The 15,736-nt window shown below is 55.2% G+C and overlaps 1 protein-coding gene across 4 annotated transcripts in view; it reads right to left on the minus strand.

Moving 5' to 3' along the window:
* The window catches only part of KCNH5 (potassium voltage-gated channel subfamily H member 5), a 196,296-nt gene that overhangs the window by 13,641 nt on the left and 166,919 nt on the right, over positions 1-15,736 (minus strand). For all 4 annotated transcript variants that reach the window (XM_075614860.1, XM_075614859.1, XM_075614858.1 and 1 more), the window contains one exon: positions 10,477-10,673. In XM_075614860.1, the coding sequence (XP_075470975.1) occupies positions 10,477-10,673 (197 nt within the window). The remainder of the gene's footprint in view (positions 1-10,476; positions 10,674-15,736) is intronic.

Genomic DNA, 15,736 nt, shown 5'->3' on the forward strand with positions numbered 1-15,736 from the left:
AATCTGTGTTTTTGGTGCCTGAGGCACAGGGAGATAAAGTGACTTGCCCAAGGTCACAAGGAGCCGACACCGGGAATTGAACCAGGCTCCCCTGCTTCAGACTCTCAGTGCCAGTCAGTGTCTTTACTCAGTGAGACGCTCCTTCTCCTCCTGCTAAGTGACATCATAACGCTACACGGTGACACATTGCCATGGTGTTCACTGCAGTTGGAGGGGGAGTTGCAGCAGGATGCCGGGAGACAGCGCCGCACCAAGTATGGGAAGGTGGCAACCCTGTTTCTAACTGAAGGCCAAATGCATCTGACGGGCCCAGATACCACGCGGCCTGGGCCCCCACACATAGCCACAGTAATACACATTCACCACAAAGAGCCACATAATATGCATGTCACACATTTTCAACAAAACACACACCTCTCCCCCCTCCCTGCGGACACTTTCTAAAAAGTACAGACTTATACACTAGCCTGCACACATTCTCTCACACTGACCAGCAGACACACACCTACTGACCAGCACAGCCACACACCTGCTGACCAGCACAGCCACACACCTGCTGACCAGCAGACACACACCTACTGACCAGCACCGCCACACACCTGCTGACCAGCACAGCCACACACCTGCTGACCAGCACCGCCACACACCTGCTGACCAGCACCGCCACACACCTGCTGACCAGCACCGCCACACACATGCTAACAAGCACAAAATCAGAGCCACTGACATGAACAGAAATACATACACATAGACCAGCACTGCACTCCCACAAACACTCACCTGAACTGCACTCCAACACACACTGACCAGCACTGCACTCCCACAAACACTCACCTGAACTGCACTCCAACACACACTGACCAGCACTGCACTCACACACACACACTCACCGGAACTGCACTGCTACACACACTCACCGGAACTGCACTCCCACACACACACTCATCGGAACTGCACTCCCACACACACACTCATCGGAACTGCACTCCCACACACACACACACACACTCACCGGAACTGCACTCACACACACTCACCGGAACTGCACTCACACACACACACACTCACCGGAACAGCACTCCCACACACACACACTCACCGGAACTGCACTCCCACATACACTCACCGGAACTGCACTCCCACACACACTGACCAGCACTGCACTCCCACACACTCACCGGAACTGCACTCCTACACACACACTCACCGGAACTGCACTCCCACACACACACTCATCGGAACTGCACTCCCACACACTCACCAGAACTGCACTCACACACACTCACCGGAACTGCACTCCCACACACACACTCACCGGAACTGCACTCACACACACTCACCGGAACTGCACTCCCACACACACACACTCACCGGAACTGCATTCCCACACACACACACTCACCAGAACTGCACTCACACACACTCACCGGATCTGCACTCCCACACACACTCACGGAACTGCACTCCCACACACACACTCACCGGAACTGCACTCACACACACTCACCGGAACTGCACTCCCACACACACACTCACCGGAACTGCACTCACACACACACTCACCGGAACTGCACTCACACACACTCACCGGAACTGCACTCACACACACACACACTCACCAGAACAGCACTCCTACACACACACACTCACCGGAACTGCACTCCCACACACACTCACCGGAACTGCACTCCCACACACACTGACCAGCACTGCACTCCCACACACTCACCGGAACTGCACTCCTACACACACACTCACCGGAACTGCACTCCCACACACACACTCATCGGAACTGCACTCCCACACACACACACTCACCAGAACTGCACTCACACACACTCACCGGATCTGCACTCCCACACACACTCACCGGAACTGCACTCCCACACACACACTCACCGGAACTGCACTCACACACACTCACCGGAACTGCACTCCCACACACACACTCACCGGAACTGCACTCACACACATACTCACCGGAACTGCACTCACACACACTCACCGGAACTGCACTCCCACACACACACGCAGCTTGCAGGAAAAAAAATTTTTACACTCTTTACCCAATCTCCCTCCTGAGTAAAGGATTTTACATTTTCTGAAAAATGGGTGCCTGTCACCTCTCTTAATTGATCTCTGGGTCTTACACTGCACTGCACTCCCACACACACACTCACCGGAACTGCACTCCCACACACACACACTCACCGGAACTGCACTCCCACACACACACTCACCGGAACTGAACTCCCACACACACACTCACCGGAACTGAACTCCCACACACACACTCACCGGAACTGCACTCCCACACACACACACTCACCGGAACTGCACTCCCACACACACTCACCGGAACTGCACTCCCACACACACACTCACCGGAACTGAACTCCCACACACACTCACCAGAACTGCACTCCCACACACACTCACCGGACCCGCGCTTAGAGGCCCCGCGGTTTCCTCTGGCCCAACTTCCGTAATCGCAGTTTAAATGTGGTTGTTGTTTAAATTAACCACAAAAACATTTAAAGAGGCAATGCAAGTGCTTTTTGCTTTTACATTTTTTTTTTACACAGGATTGAAGCAGGGGGTCTCTGGAGCTGAACCCCACTCATTTCAGCTGCGGGGACCCCCTGCTTCTGGATATAAATACCTCTGTAAGGGGTGCCGGTAGCTGCTCGGCTAGCAGGGAATACGTAATTGCAGCTTTTCAAAGCTCCCACCCTCTGCTGTGCTGCTCCAATAGGAAGCTGTGACATCACCCGGTGCGGACTCCTATTGGCCCACGTGACATGGAGCTTTAAAAAGCAGGGAGATACCAGCACCCCCTTTGGAGGTATGTCTGGATACAGGGGGTCCCTGGAGCTGAAATTAATGGGGTACAGCTTCGGAGAGGCCCTGCCTCAATCCAGCGTATTAAACTGTGATTACCGGAATTGGGCCTCCGTAAGCGCAGACATCTCCTGCTGCCACGCAAGGTCACGTGACATAACGACGTCAGAATGGCTCTGGAGGAGTTAAGAAGCAACACACAGCACAGCGAGCCCAGCCATACACCCAGCCGGCCCCGCCATACACCCAGCCAGCCCCGCCATACTCCCAGCCAGCCCCGCCGTACTCCCAGCCGGCCCCACCATACTCCCCGCCATACACCCAGCCGGCCCCGCCATACACCCAGCCAGACCCGCCATACTCCCAGCCAGCCCCGCCATACTCCCCGCCATACACCCAGCCGGCCCCGCCATACTCCCAGCCGGCCCCGCCATACACCCAGCCGGCCCCGCCATACACCCAGCCGGCCCAGCCGTACTCCCAGCCGGCCCCGCCATACACCCAGCCGGCCCCGCCGTACTCCCAGCCGGCCCCGCCGTACTCCCAGCTGGCTCCGCCATACTCCCAGCCATACACCCAGCCGGCCCCGCCATACACCCAGCCAGCCCCGCCGTACTCCCAGCCGGCCCCGCCATACTCCCAGCCGGCCCCGCCGTACTCCCAGCTGGCTCCGCCATAATCCCAGCCATACACCCAGCCGGCCCCGCCATACACCCAGCCGGCCCCGCCATACACCCAGCCGGCCCCGCCGTACTCCCAGCCGGCCCCGCCGTACTCCCAGCCGGCCCCGCCATACTCCCAGCCGGCCCCGCCATACTCCCAACTGGCCCCGCCATAAACCCAGCCGGCCCCGCCATACACCCAGCCGGCCCGCCATACTCCCAGCCGGCCCCGCCGTACTCCCAGCCGGCCCCGCCGTACACCCAGCCGGCCCCGCCGTACTCCCAGCTGGCTCCGCCATACTCCCAGCCATAAACCCAGCCGGCCCCGCCATACACCCAGCCAGCCCCGCCATACTCCCAGCCAGCCCCGCCATACTCCCCGCCATACACCCAGCCGGCCCCGCCATACTCCCAGCCGGCCCCGCCATACACCCAGCCGGCCCCGCCGTACTCCCAGCTGGCTCCGCCATACTCCCAGCCATACACCCAGCCGGCCCCGCCATACACCCAGCCGGCCCCGCCATACACCCAGCCGGCCCCGCCGTACTCCCAGCCGGCCCCGCCGTACTCCCAGCCGGCCCCGCCGTACTCCCAGCCGGCCCCGCCGTACTCCCAGCCGGCCCCGCCGTACTCCCAGCCGGCCCCGCCGTAATCCCAGCCATACACCCAGCCGGCCCCGCCGTACTCCCAGCCGGCCCCGCCGTACTCCCAGCCGGCCCCGCCGTACTCCCAGCTGGCTCCGCCATACTCCCAGCCATACACCCAGCCGGCCCCGCCATACACCCAGCCGGCCCGCCGTACTCCCAGCCGGCCCCGCCGTACTCCCAGCCGGCCCCGCCATACTCCAAGCCGGCCCCGCCGTACTCCCAGCTGGCTCCGCCATACTCCCAGCCATACACCCAGCCGGCCCCGCCATACACCCAGCCGGCCCCGCCATACACCCAGCCGGCCCCGCCGTACTCCCAGCCGGCCCAGCCATACACCCAGCCGGCCCTGCCGTACTCCCAGCCGGCCCCGCCGTACTCCCAGCTGGCTCCGCCATACTCCCAGCCATACACCCAGCCGGCCCCGCCATACACCCAGCCGGCCCCGCCGTACTCCCAGCCGGCCCCGCCATACTCCCAGCCGGCCCCGCCATACTCCCAGCCGGCCCCGCCATACTCCCAGCCGGCCCCCCCATACTCCCAGCCGGCCCCGCCATACTCCCAGCCGGCCCCGCCATACTCCCAGCCGGCCCCGCCATACTCCCAGCCATACACCCACCCGGCCCCGCCGTACTCCCAGCCGGCCCCGCCGTACACCCAGCCGGCCCCGCCGTACACCCAGCCGGCCCCGCCGTACTCCCAGCCGGCCCCGCCGTACTCCCAGCCGGCCCCGCCGTACTCCCAGCCGGCCCCGCCGTACTCCCAGCCGGCCCCGCCGTACTCCCAGCCGGCCCCGCCGTACTCCAAGCCGGCCCCGCCGTACTCCCAGCCGGCCCCGCCGTACTCCCAGCCGGCCCCGCCGTACTCCCAGCCGGCCCCGCCTTACACCCAGCCGGCCCCGCCTTACACCCAGCCGGCCCCGCCGTACTCCCCGCCGGCCCTGCCGTACTCCCAGCCGGCCCCGCCGTACTCCCAACCGGCCCCGCCGTACTCCCAGCCGGCCCCGCCGTACTCCCAGCCGGCCCCGCCGTACACCCAGCCGCCCCCGCCGTACTCCCAGCCGGCCCCGCCATACACCCAGCCGGCCCCGCCATACACCCAGCCGGCCCCGCCGTACTCCCAGCCGGCCCCGCCGAACTCCCAGCCATACACCCAGCCGGCCCCGCCGTACTCCCAGCCGGCCCCGCCGTACTCCCAGCCGGCCCCGCCGTACTCCCAGCTGGCTCCGCCATACTCCCAGCCATACACCCAGCCGGCCCCGCCATACACCCAGCCGGCCCCGCCGTACTCCCAGCCGGCCCCGCCATACTCCCAGCCGGCCCCGCCGTACTCCTGCTGGCTCCGCCATACTCCCAGCCATACACCCAGCCGGCCCCGCCATACTCCCAGCCGGCCCCGCCATACACCCAGTCGGCCCCGCCGTACTCCCAGCCGGCCCCGCCGTACTCCCAGCCGGCCCCGCCATACTCCCAGCCGGCCCCGCCATACTCCCAACCGGCCCCGCCATACACCCAGCCGGCCCCGCCGTACACCCAGCCGGCCCCGCCGTACTCCCAGCTGGCTCCGCCATACTCCCAGCCATACACCCACCCGGCCCCGCCATACACCCAGCCGGCCCCGCCGTACTCCCAGCCGGCCCCGCCATACTCCCAGCCGGCCCCGCCGTACTCCCAGCCGGCTCCGCCATACGCCCCGCCGTACTCCCAGCCGGCCCCGCCGTACTCCCAGCCGGCCCCGCCGTACTCCCAGCCGGCCCCGCCGTACTCCCAGCCGGCCCCGCCGTACTCCCAGCCGGCCCCGCCGTACTCCCAGCCGGCCCCGCCGTACTCCCAGCCGGCCCCGCCATACTCCCAGCCGGCCCCGCCGTACTCCCAGCCGGCTCCGCCATACTCCCAGCCATACACCCAGCCGGCCCCGCCGTACTCCCAGCCGGCCCCGCCGTACACCCAGCCGGCCCCGCCGTACACCCAGCCGGCCCCGCCGTACTCCCAGCCGGCCCCGCCGTACTCCCAGCCGGCCCCGCCTTACACCCAGCCGGCCCCGCCGTACTCCCAGCCGGCCCCGCCGTACTCCCAGCCGGCCCTGCCGTACTCCCAGCCGGCCCCGCCGTACTCCCAACCGGCCCCGCCGTACTCCCAGCCGGCCCCGCCGTACTCCCAGCCGGCCCCGCCGTACACCCAGCCGCCCCCGCCGTACACCCAGCCGGCCCCGCCATACACCCAGCCGGCCCCGCCGTACTCCCAGCCGGCCCCGCCGTACTCCCAGCCATACACCCAGCCGGCCCCGCCGTACTCCCAGCTGGCCCCGCCGTACTCCCAGCCGGCCCCGCCGTACTCCCAGCTGGCTCCGCCATACTCCCAGCCATACACCCAGCCGGCCCCGCCATACACCCAGCCGGCCCCGCCGTACTCCCAGCCGGCCCCGCCATACTCCCAGCCGGCCCCGCCGTACTCCTGCTGGCTCCGCCATACTCCCAGCCATACACCCAGCCGGCCCCGCCATACTCCCAGCCGGCCCCGCCATACACCCAGTCGGCCCCGCCGTACTCCCAGCCGGCCCCGCCGTACTCCCAGCCGGCCCCGCCATACTCCCAGCCGGCCCCGCCATACTCCCAACCGGCCCCGCCATACACCCAGCCGGCCCCGCCGTACACCCAGCCGGCCCCGCCGTACTCCCAGCTGGCTCCGCCATACTCCCAGCCATACACCCACCCGGCCCCGCCATACACCCAGCCGGCCCCGCCGTACTCCCAGCCGGCCCCGCCATACTCCCAGCCGGCCCCGCCGTACTCCCAGCCGGCTCCGCCATACTCCCAGCCATACACCCAGCCGGCCCCGCCGTACTCCCAGCCGGCCCCGCCGTACACCCAGCCGGCCCCGCCGTACACCCAGCCGGCCCCGCCGTACTCCCAGCCGGCCCCGCCGTACTCCCAGCCGGCCCCGCCGTACTCCCAGCCGGCCCCGCCGTACTCCCAGCCGGCCCCGCCGTACTCCCAGCCGGCCCCGCCGTACACCCAGCCGGCCCCGCCGTACACCCAGCCGGCCCCGTCGTACTCCCAGCCGGCCCCGCCGTACTCCCAGCCGGCCCCGCCGTACTCCCAGCCGGCCCCGCCGTACTCCCAGCCGGCCCCGCCGTACTCCCAGCCGGCCCCGCCTTACACCCAGCCGGCCCCGCCTTACACCCAGCCGGCCCCGCCGTACTCCCAGCCGGCCCCGCCGTACTCCCAGCCGGCCCCGCCGTACTCCCAGCCGGCCCCGCCGTACTCCCAACCGGCCCCGCCGTACTCCCAGCCGGCCCCGCCGTACTCCCAGCCGGCCCCGCCGTACTCCCAGCCGGCCCCGCCGTACTCCCAGCCATACACCCAGCCGGCCCCGCCGTACTCCCAGCCGGCCCCGCCGTACTCCCAGCCGGCCCCGCCGTACTCCCAGCCGGCCCCGCCGTACTCCCAGCCATACACCCAGCCGGCCCCGCCGTACTCCCAGCCGGCCCCGCCGTACTCCCAGCTGGCTCCGCCATACTCCCAGCCATACACCCAGCCGGCCCCGCCGTACACCCAGCCGGCCCCGCCGTACTCCCAGCCGGCCCCGCCGTACTCCCAGCCAGCCCTGCCGTACTCCCAGCCGGCCCCGCCGTACTCCCAGCCGGCCCCGCCGTACACCCAGCCGGCCCCGCCGTACACCCAGCCGGCCCCGTCGTACTCCCAGCCGGCCCCGCCGTACTCCCAGCCGGCCCCGCCGTACTCCCAGCCGGCCCCGCCGTACTCCCAGCCGGCCCCGCCGTACTCCCAGCCGGCCCCGCCGTACACCCAGCCGGCCCCGCCTTACACCCAGCCGGCCCCGCCTTACACCCAGCCGGCCCCGCCGTACTCCCAGCCGGCCCCGCCGTACTCCCAGCCGGCCCCGCCGTACTCCCAGCCGGCCCCGCCGTACTCCCAACCGGCCCCGCCGTACTCCCAGCCGGCCCCGCCGTACTCCCAGCCGGCCCCGCCGTACACCCAGCCGCCCCCGCCGTACTCCCAGCCGGCCCCGCAGTACTCCCAGCCGGCCCCGCCGTACTCCGAACCGGTCCCACCGTACACCCAGCTGGCCCCGCCGTACTCCCAGCCGGCCCCGCCGTACTCCCAGCCGGCCCCGCCGTACTCCCAGCCGGCCCCGCCGTACTCCCAGCCGGCCCCGCCGTACACCCAGCTGGCCCCGCCGTACACCCAGCCGGCCCCGCCGTACTCCCAGCCGGCCCCGCCGTACACTCAGCCGGCCCCGCCGTACACCCAGCCGGCCCCGCCGTACACCCAGCCGGCCCCGCCGTACACCCAGCTGGCCCCGCCGTACACCCAGCCGGCCCCGCCGTAAACCCAGCCGGCCCCGCCATACTCCCAGCCGGCCCCGCCGTACACCCAGCTGGCCCCGCCATACACCCAGCTGGCCCTGCCGTACACCCAGCCGGCCCCGCCATACACCCAGCCGGCCCCGCCATACTCCGAGCCGGCCCTGTCACCAGCACAGACCTCAGACGTGCATTCACAGACTGATACCTCCCCCCCTAGAAAACATTAAAAGGCTTTGTGCTCCTAAACCAGGGGGTCCCAGGACATTGAGGGACCAGGCATTAGATATGGGAAACCCAGGAATTCCGGTAAGAATTCTTTTTTTTTTCTTCCGCCACATTCATTTTTTTGAGCATATAATAAAAGGTCAATGCACGGTCTAAAAATGAAACAGCTGGACAGATGGACAACACCCCCCCATACAGCTTACCGTATTTGGTACAAGTTAATCAAAAACACTTTACCAGATTAGGTTAATGCAGGTCGACTCAACTCCAGTCCTCAAGCCACCTCATACCCCCACTCCCAACAGGTCAGGTTTTCAGGATATCCCAGCTCCAGCTGAGGTGGCTCAACTAGTCCTTGCTTCAGCACAGGTGGCTCAATCACTCTCAGCTTCAGTACAGGTGGCTCATTCAGAGGCTCAGTCTTTGATTGGGCCTCTGATAGAGCCCCCAGTGCTGAAGCTGGGACTGATTGAGCCAACTGTGCTGAAGCAGGGATATCCTGATAACCTGACCATTTTGGTTGGGAGGGGGGGGTTGAGCACCGCTGCCATATGGTACATTATTTTACAACTCAAATAAAAGACTTTCCATCTGGAAACGGAGAACGAATTAAGTGGCATTATAGTCGCTCCAGAGAAAGGGGGCAGCAGAAATTAACATATTCACAAGCCAAAGAAAATGATGGTTTAAAGGTTTTAATCAGTTTAAAACACACTTAAAATGTGAAGAGAGTGAACAATTGATTTTACTGCATATAGCAAAAGTTTTCAGACAAAGTGAAACTGTAATATAGCCTTGGGATTTAGGTTAAATAAAACTGATGTCTTGCATCAGTACCTTCAGGCTTACTCCAGTCTGCAAAACTCCGACACACTAATAAAGCCTCTAATAAGGATCTAGACAAGTGGTAAATCTATTCAAATTAACCCATTCAGGCCCTAATAACAGCGCTTATAAAGGTGCATATACCCTTCCCTACAGTAACTTTGAAACAAATCTAATTTAAACGTTTTTACCACCTCTTAACCCTTTCATTTAGTTCCCCCCCCCAACCTACATTTCTACTTTTGTTTTAATGATGTCAACAACTACTGAAAAAGTTAAAAAAATAAAAATGGTATAGTTTGACTACAATTTAATTGGTTGTTATTTTGTGATCTTAAAAAAGACAACGGTTAGCAATGTCTTTTGTCTTTAAGTTAAAAGGATTTAGTGTAAACCACTGTATTGTTTACTTGGAATAATTGAAAATGAAATGTGTGCACTTTTTTCTGAAACTACATAAGATTTAAAGGTTGAAGTGGCTTATTACATACCCACTCCCCTGCGATCGGGAGGTTTTTGCCACATTTCCCTATTGAAGTCAATGGGGAATTTGGGCCAAAGATGGCCTGATATATTTATTTTTTGATTATATATATATATATATAGATATATATATATATATATATATATACACACACAAATATAAATATAAAATATTCCAAGAGACACTGTTTTTAAGTAAAGCCTCGCCTGCTTTATTCATTGTAACATCGCCGGAAGAAGAGATCAGTGTATCTCGAAAGCTCGCACAAATAAAAGCATTCTTGATTTTTAAAGCTCGGCTACCACAGTATTGATACATCTATCTATCTATCTATCTATCTATCTATCTATCTATCTATCTATCTATCTATCTATCTATCTATCTATCTATCTATCTATCTACACACAGACACACACACGTGCACAAGATGCAGCCAAATGGATAAGGAGAATAAAACCAAAGTTCCTACCCGTTTCCTTAGGTTACAGGTCAGAGTGAGATTCCTGGAGAAGGAGCTGGCGAAGGCGGTGTAGAAGTCCAGGACCTTGAGTAAGGCTTCCCTTTTAATGATGTGTAAATCGCAGTAGGTCAATGCTCGGACATTGGCACATGCATGAGCAAGAGTGGTTTCTTTCCAGAATACGTCTCCAAACACATCCCCCTTACCTAGAGAAACACAGAATAATCATATCCGCACGTCTATCCCTCCAGTACGATTCATCCAATTTAAGTGACCATGTTTTGTTTGTTTCTATGGATGTTGGACACCTCCGACATTCATTCATTTTCTACTAAACCGCTCACATTATTTGATCTGCTGTAATTCTTTTGACATTTTATGCTCTTATTTTTGTTTTTTATTGAGCTCACATCTTCACTTCTAATTCCAGCGCGGATTACCCTTTATTATTTATAGGCTGAAAAAGTGTGTGGCAGTATAATATCTGTTATGATGTACAGTAAATTACACTTCAAGGCGGTTTCTCCCATATGAAAAGGGATGTTTTTTCAACATTGTGCGTATCAATCAAATCGGCAAAGCAAAAATGACAAAAAAAAAAGTATTTTAAATAATTGTGAACTCAGGAAAATGATGACAAGTAATGAATACCAAGTATGTTATGTAATGCACGTCTTATTTCTCTGAATATCCCATTTTGGAAATAATGTGTGATTTATTTGATATATTTATACATATGCTGCTGCAGTATTGCAGGGATTTTTAAATTGGCTCATTCTTCAAACATGTAATTATGTAATTTATTTGCTCTCTGGAAGAAGCATTTAGCAAATCGGAGTTCAGTGTCTCAGCAATTATCGTAGAGAGATGAAAAACAGAAAAATCAGCATGTTTTATTATACAGCTGCAAGGGGGAAACCATTATTTTGCTTATTATTAGGGACATTAAAGCAAAGGGCCATTTGGAGGAGAGGAATTTACAAATATATACCTGCTGAGTGACCATGGATATTTCCTGAATTAACTAAGAAAATACAGTTTAGAGACATAATATCTGGAAACTGCATTGCAATTGCCGAGAGGTGTTCATTTCTAAAGCTATTTGTTCTATTTATTAAGATCCAGAACTTTGCTAACATTTTACCAACTCGCAACTCATTTCATGGTACGTATCACTAAAGTGCTACATCCTGTCCCGTTACGGTGTAATGTCAATTATGCATCACTGACATATCTAGACCACAAGGCAAAGACCATTTGTTAACGCACAGATATATCTTGACACACTTGATGATTATGGTTCTATGTGTATATAGGTTAGTGTGATTAGATGTATTTTTTTAGACAGATCTAACCCATAGCTCAGGAGTTTTTGAACTTGTCCATGACAGCCCACTTCAATTTCTGCTGTAATGGTTTGGAAGACACTCGTACTGTACTTAAACTTTGCTCTGTCTATCAATATATCAGCTTTGATCTCTCGTTACGTCCCTGCTCGTCTCCTGTGCTCTACCCATAACAGTTTGCTTTCCACTGTACAGTTCTCTCTCACCTTAAACCCTTTCCCCCCTCACAGCCCCTTACCTGTGGAACTCCCTCACACTCAGTATACGCCAAGCACCCTCTCCCCACCTCTAAGTCAAACCTTAAAAATCATCTTTTAAAGTAAGCTTTTCATAAACCTGGTCTCATGGCAACTGTCCCACACCCACAGTCGCTCCTACCAGCCTACTGTACTGATTCCCTCACCTGCGGTCATCGTAAGTCTCCCAACATTCCACTTAGATTGTAAGCTCTCCGGAGCAGGGATTTCCTTTCCTTTGGTCCGATTTTGTTTGCTACACTTATTGTAATATAATTCAATGTGTTGCCTCTCATGAGCAGGGCCCTCATTACCTTCTGTATCTGTGTGCGCTCGTATGTCCATATGTGTACTGTGTATATCATTCTGTTTCTTTAATCAATGTGTCTCTGTACCCCCTTCCTTTCCCCAATTGTACCACGCTGCTGAATATGTTGGCACTGAAAAAAAAAATGATATTAATATTTATGGGTGTAGTATATATATTTTTTAAATAATGGCCCGGTTCCTAGAAATTAGCCTTTAGTGATGGTAGATAATGCAGGTTGGAGCTGGCTGGAGATAACTTTGTAAGTCTTCAGGGACCATCTTTATTGATTATTTTTTTCATATTGATTAACAAGATAGTCTTATTTGTGTAACTAGATCCCAAAACAACATTACCAATATTGAAAGCGCTCATAGTTTAACCATGAGAGATATTTTTCATGTAACCATGACTTACCTTTCACCTTTTTTTTTTTATTTTTTTTTTTTTAAATAATAATGAAATCATCCTTTAATATTTATGAATCTCTACATTTATGAGAGATAACATTTCTCATACTGTGTCAATTGTTAATACTCAGCGAAAAGAACTCTTCCGCCTCCACCACGATGATTAAATTGCACAGAACTTTATAGAGCTTTAGCACATATCGAATAAACATGTGCAATCAGCTTAGCCTTTCTTTCCTTTCACTTCAGGTGTAAATATACTGGTACAAATTCGACATATTTACATATCCTGATTGGAATATACATGCCCAAATCACATTTCCCAAACCTCTGCATGTTAATATAACCCCTGGATATGCCAGCAGTAGTTTCTATACATGTTAGAGTAATGAAAAAGTGTCAAAATAAATAACTAAAAAAATCTCTGCAGGTTCAATGCTTTCATATAAAAAGGGCGGGCAATTCCAGTCCTCAAGGGCTACCAACGGGTCAGGTTTTCAGGATATCCCTGCTTCAGCACAAGTGGCTCAATCAGTAGCTCAGTCAAAGACTGAGCCACCTGTGCTAAAGCAGGGATATCCTGAAAACCTGACCCGTTGGAGGCCCTTGAGGACTGGAGTTGCCCACCCCTGATATAAAAGCACTTTATGGACCTCCTGACTTCTCCATACTGTACCTTCACCACCCCCCCCCCCCCCACCCACACAAGTTCTGTTCCTCCCTAGCATATCTCTTCTGCGAAGTCAAAGATGGCTTCTATCAAAATGCGTTAGAAACCCCCTCACAGGGGAAAAAAGCAGAGCGATTTGGAGCCGTGTTCTGCGGGGGGTAGATTGCAGCGAAAAGAACCTCAGGGATTCTCGGTGGTTAGTAAAGTGAAACATAAATAATGAAGAAAACATTTCCAACTAACAGCGGAAATGTGTTTCAGCAGATATGGCAGCACTCTCATGGGGAAGGTAAATTTACAGCTCATTATATATAGCTTTAGCATACACCTTTCCACTGACATCTTATTAATGTTATCTCTGTATCTGCCCATCGAAATCTTTATGCGGAGAGACCGGCTGTATCAGTTCCTGTGAAGCTGCGGACCAAGCAATAGCCTACATGTGAGATTTAAAAAAAAAAAAATCAGTTCTGTACTATGAGAAAATAATTTTTTTTCTTTTTTTAAAACTACTCAGAATGACAGATTTAATGTATTATAATGTATAAGAATTTTTTTTCTATAGCAACCATTTACAAAGTCACATCCCCTTCTGAAACAGGCTTTGGCACACCCATTTTTGAGCCCTGCATGGATTTATATTGCAACGAGTAAGGGTAAATAGTAACTCATTTCAAGTTGTGTAGGCGAAAGGTGACTTGGCTAGTTTAGTCGTGTATATTAACCCAGGTTACATATAGGGTACGTCCTCACCGGGGTGCTGTTCGTGACACATGGTATATTGGAGCGGATTGAGGGGAGATATTGTTAATTTGAGGAACCTTTGCAGAAGATGAAAAGTGCATCAGCTAGATAGCTATGTGTATTAACCCTTGTCCCACATACAGGTCACGTTCTCACAGGAGTGCCGCGGCCATACGTGACAATAAGCCTTCACTTTTCATCTTCCATTTGCCTCCTCATCTTGCAGGCCATAACAGATGATATAACCACCATCCTTGTAGAGGTTTAAAGAGAGCTGTGATCGTCTTCTTATACTACTGTATCTATAAAAAGTATTCATAAGGATACACTTAATCTATTTATTACAAAGTATAAACACAGACAGCTGCCTGTTCTTCTACATCCCAAGACCATTTTATTGGTTAGAAGAGAAAAATATGCACTGATTTAAAATAAATAAATATAAATAAAATATTAAATATAAATAATACATACAGATGCAGCGGACGTTATTCGAACATTTCATCGAGCCATTTTCATGTGCCCTGCTGCGGTTGATTTGTTTGAATTTCATGGATTCTGATTTCTTTGGGTGTAATTCTTCGCGTATCCGTGGCACAAATGAATTGAAATGTGTACAGTACTGTGCTACTGTGTCAATTTGCAGGTGTTTAAAAACCAGAACACTAAAATGCCATTTACTGCACTCGATAAAAACGAGTCAACACGCGTCTTAAGGCGGTAAGCTTGGAAGAAATCCCGCGCCATGACATGGGTATTCCGAGGTATACAACGCGTGAAATGTTCGAATAATGACCGCTGCATCTGTAATAGCAACAATGTCACAGCCAGTCACGTGGTGGAGAAGGGTTTCCAATTTCTCCTAATAGGCACACAGAGAGAGGAAAACAAGGTCACATCTTTTTATGACCTTCCCAAGGTCTTATTCCGTGTATGATCCAATATTAAATGTCACACACAGATTTTCCGTGTGGCTTAAAAAGCCTTTATCTTAACACTCTCCTTGGAAATAATGATGTCTGTTTTACTTAACTACTGCAGCGCTGAATTGGTACACTTGTTTTTGCTAGATTCAAATGAGACTTGATCAGACCTGTATGCCCCCCCCAATGTTTGTCATTAGTAATAAATGGGATTACAAGGCAAAGCATATTATTCATGTCATCAAACCTAAACCAGTTGATACACCAATACATCAAACTGAAAACATAGGAATGTTTATTAGATAAATGCTCTGTTTACATGAATTTCAAATCATTCATCTTGTGTTTGGGAATCTTAACTGTGTTATTGAGGCGAGTGGCAAAAACCCCCAGAAAAAAAACAATTAAGACGCAGGGGAATAAGTAGAAAGCCAAAGCAAGGCCGGAGAGAGCATACTGTATGCACATCGGTCTTTCAGACACGCTTATCCTCCTTTGCACAATTTAGTTGAAAAGCTTCCCAAAGCCAAGAAGGAGAATGATCTGCACCGTTTGCTCCTCATTGAACCAGGCTACTCTTCCGTCATTACGGCCTCCTGGAAATATACACCCTATTACAGGAGTGGCCAACTC

The sequence above is a fragment of the Ascaphus truei genome, chromosome 9 (assembly GCF_040206685.1).
Source record: "Ascaphus truei isolate aAscTru1 chromosome 9, aAscTru1.hap1, whole genome shotgun sequence".
Taxonomy (NCBI): Eukaryota; Metazoa; Chordata; class Amphibia; order Anura; family Ascaphidae; genus Ascaphus; species Ascaphus truei.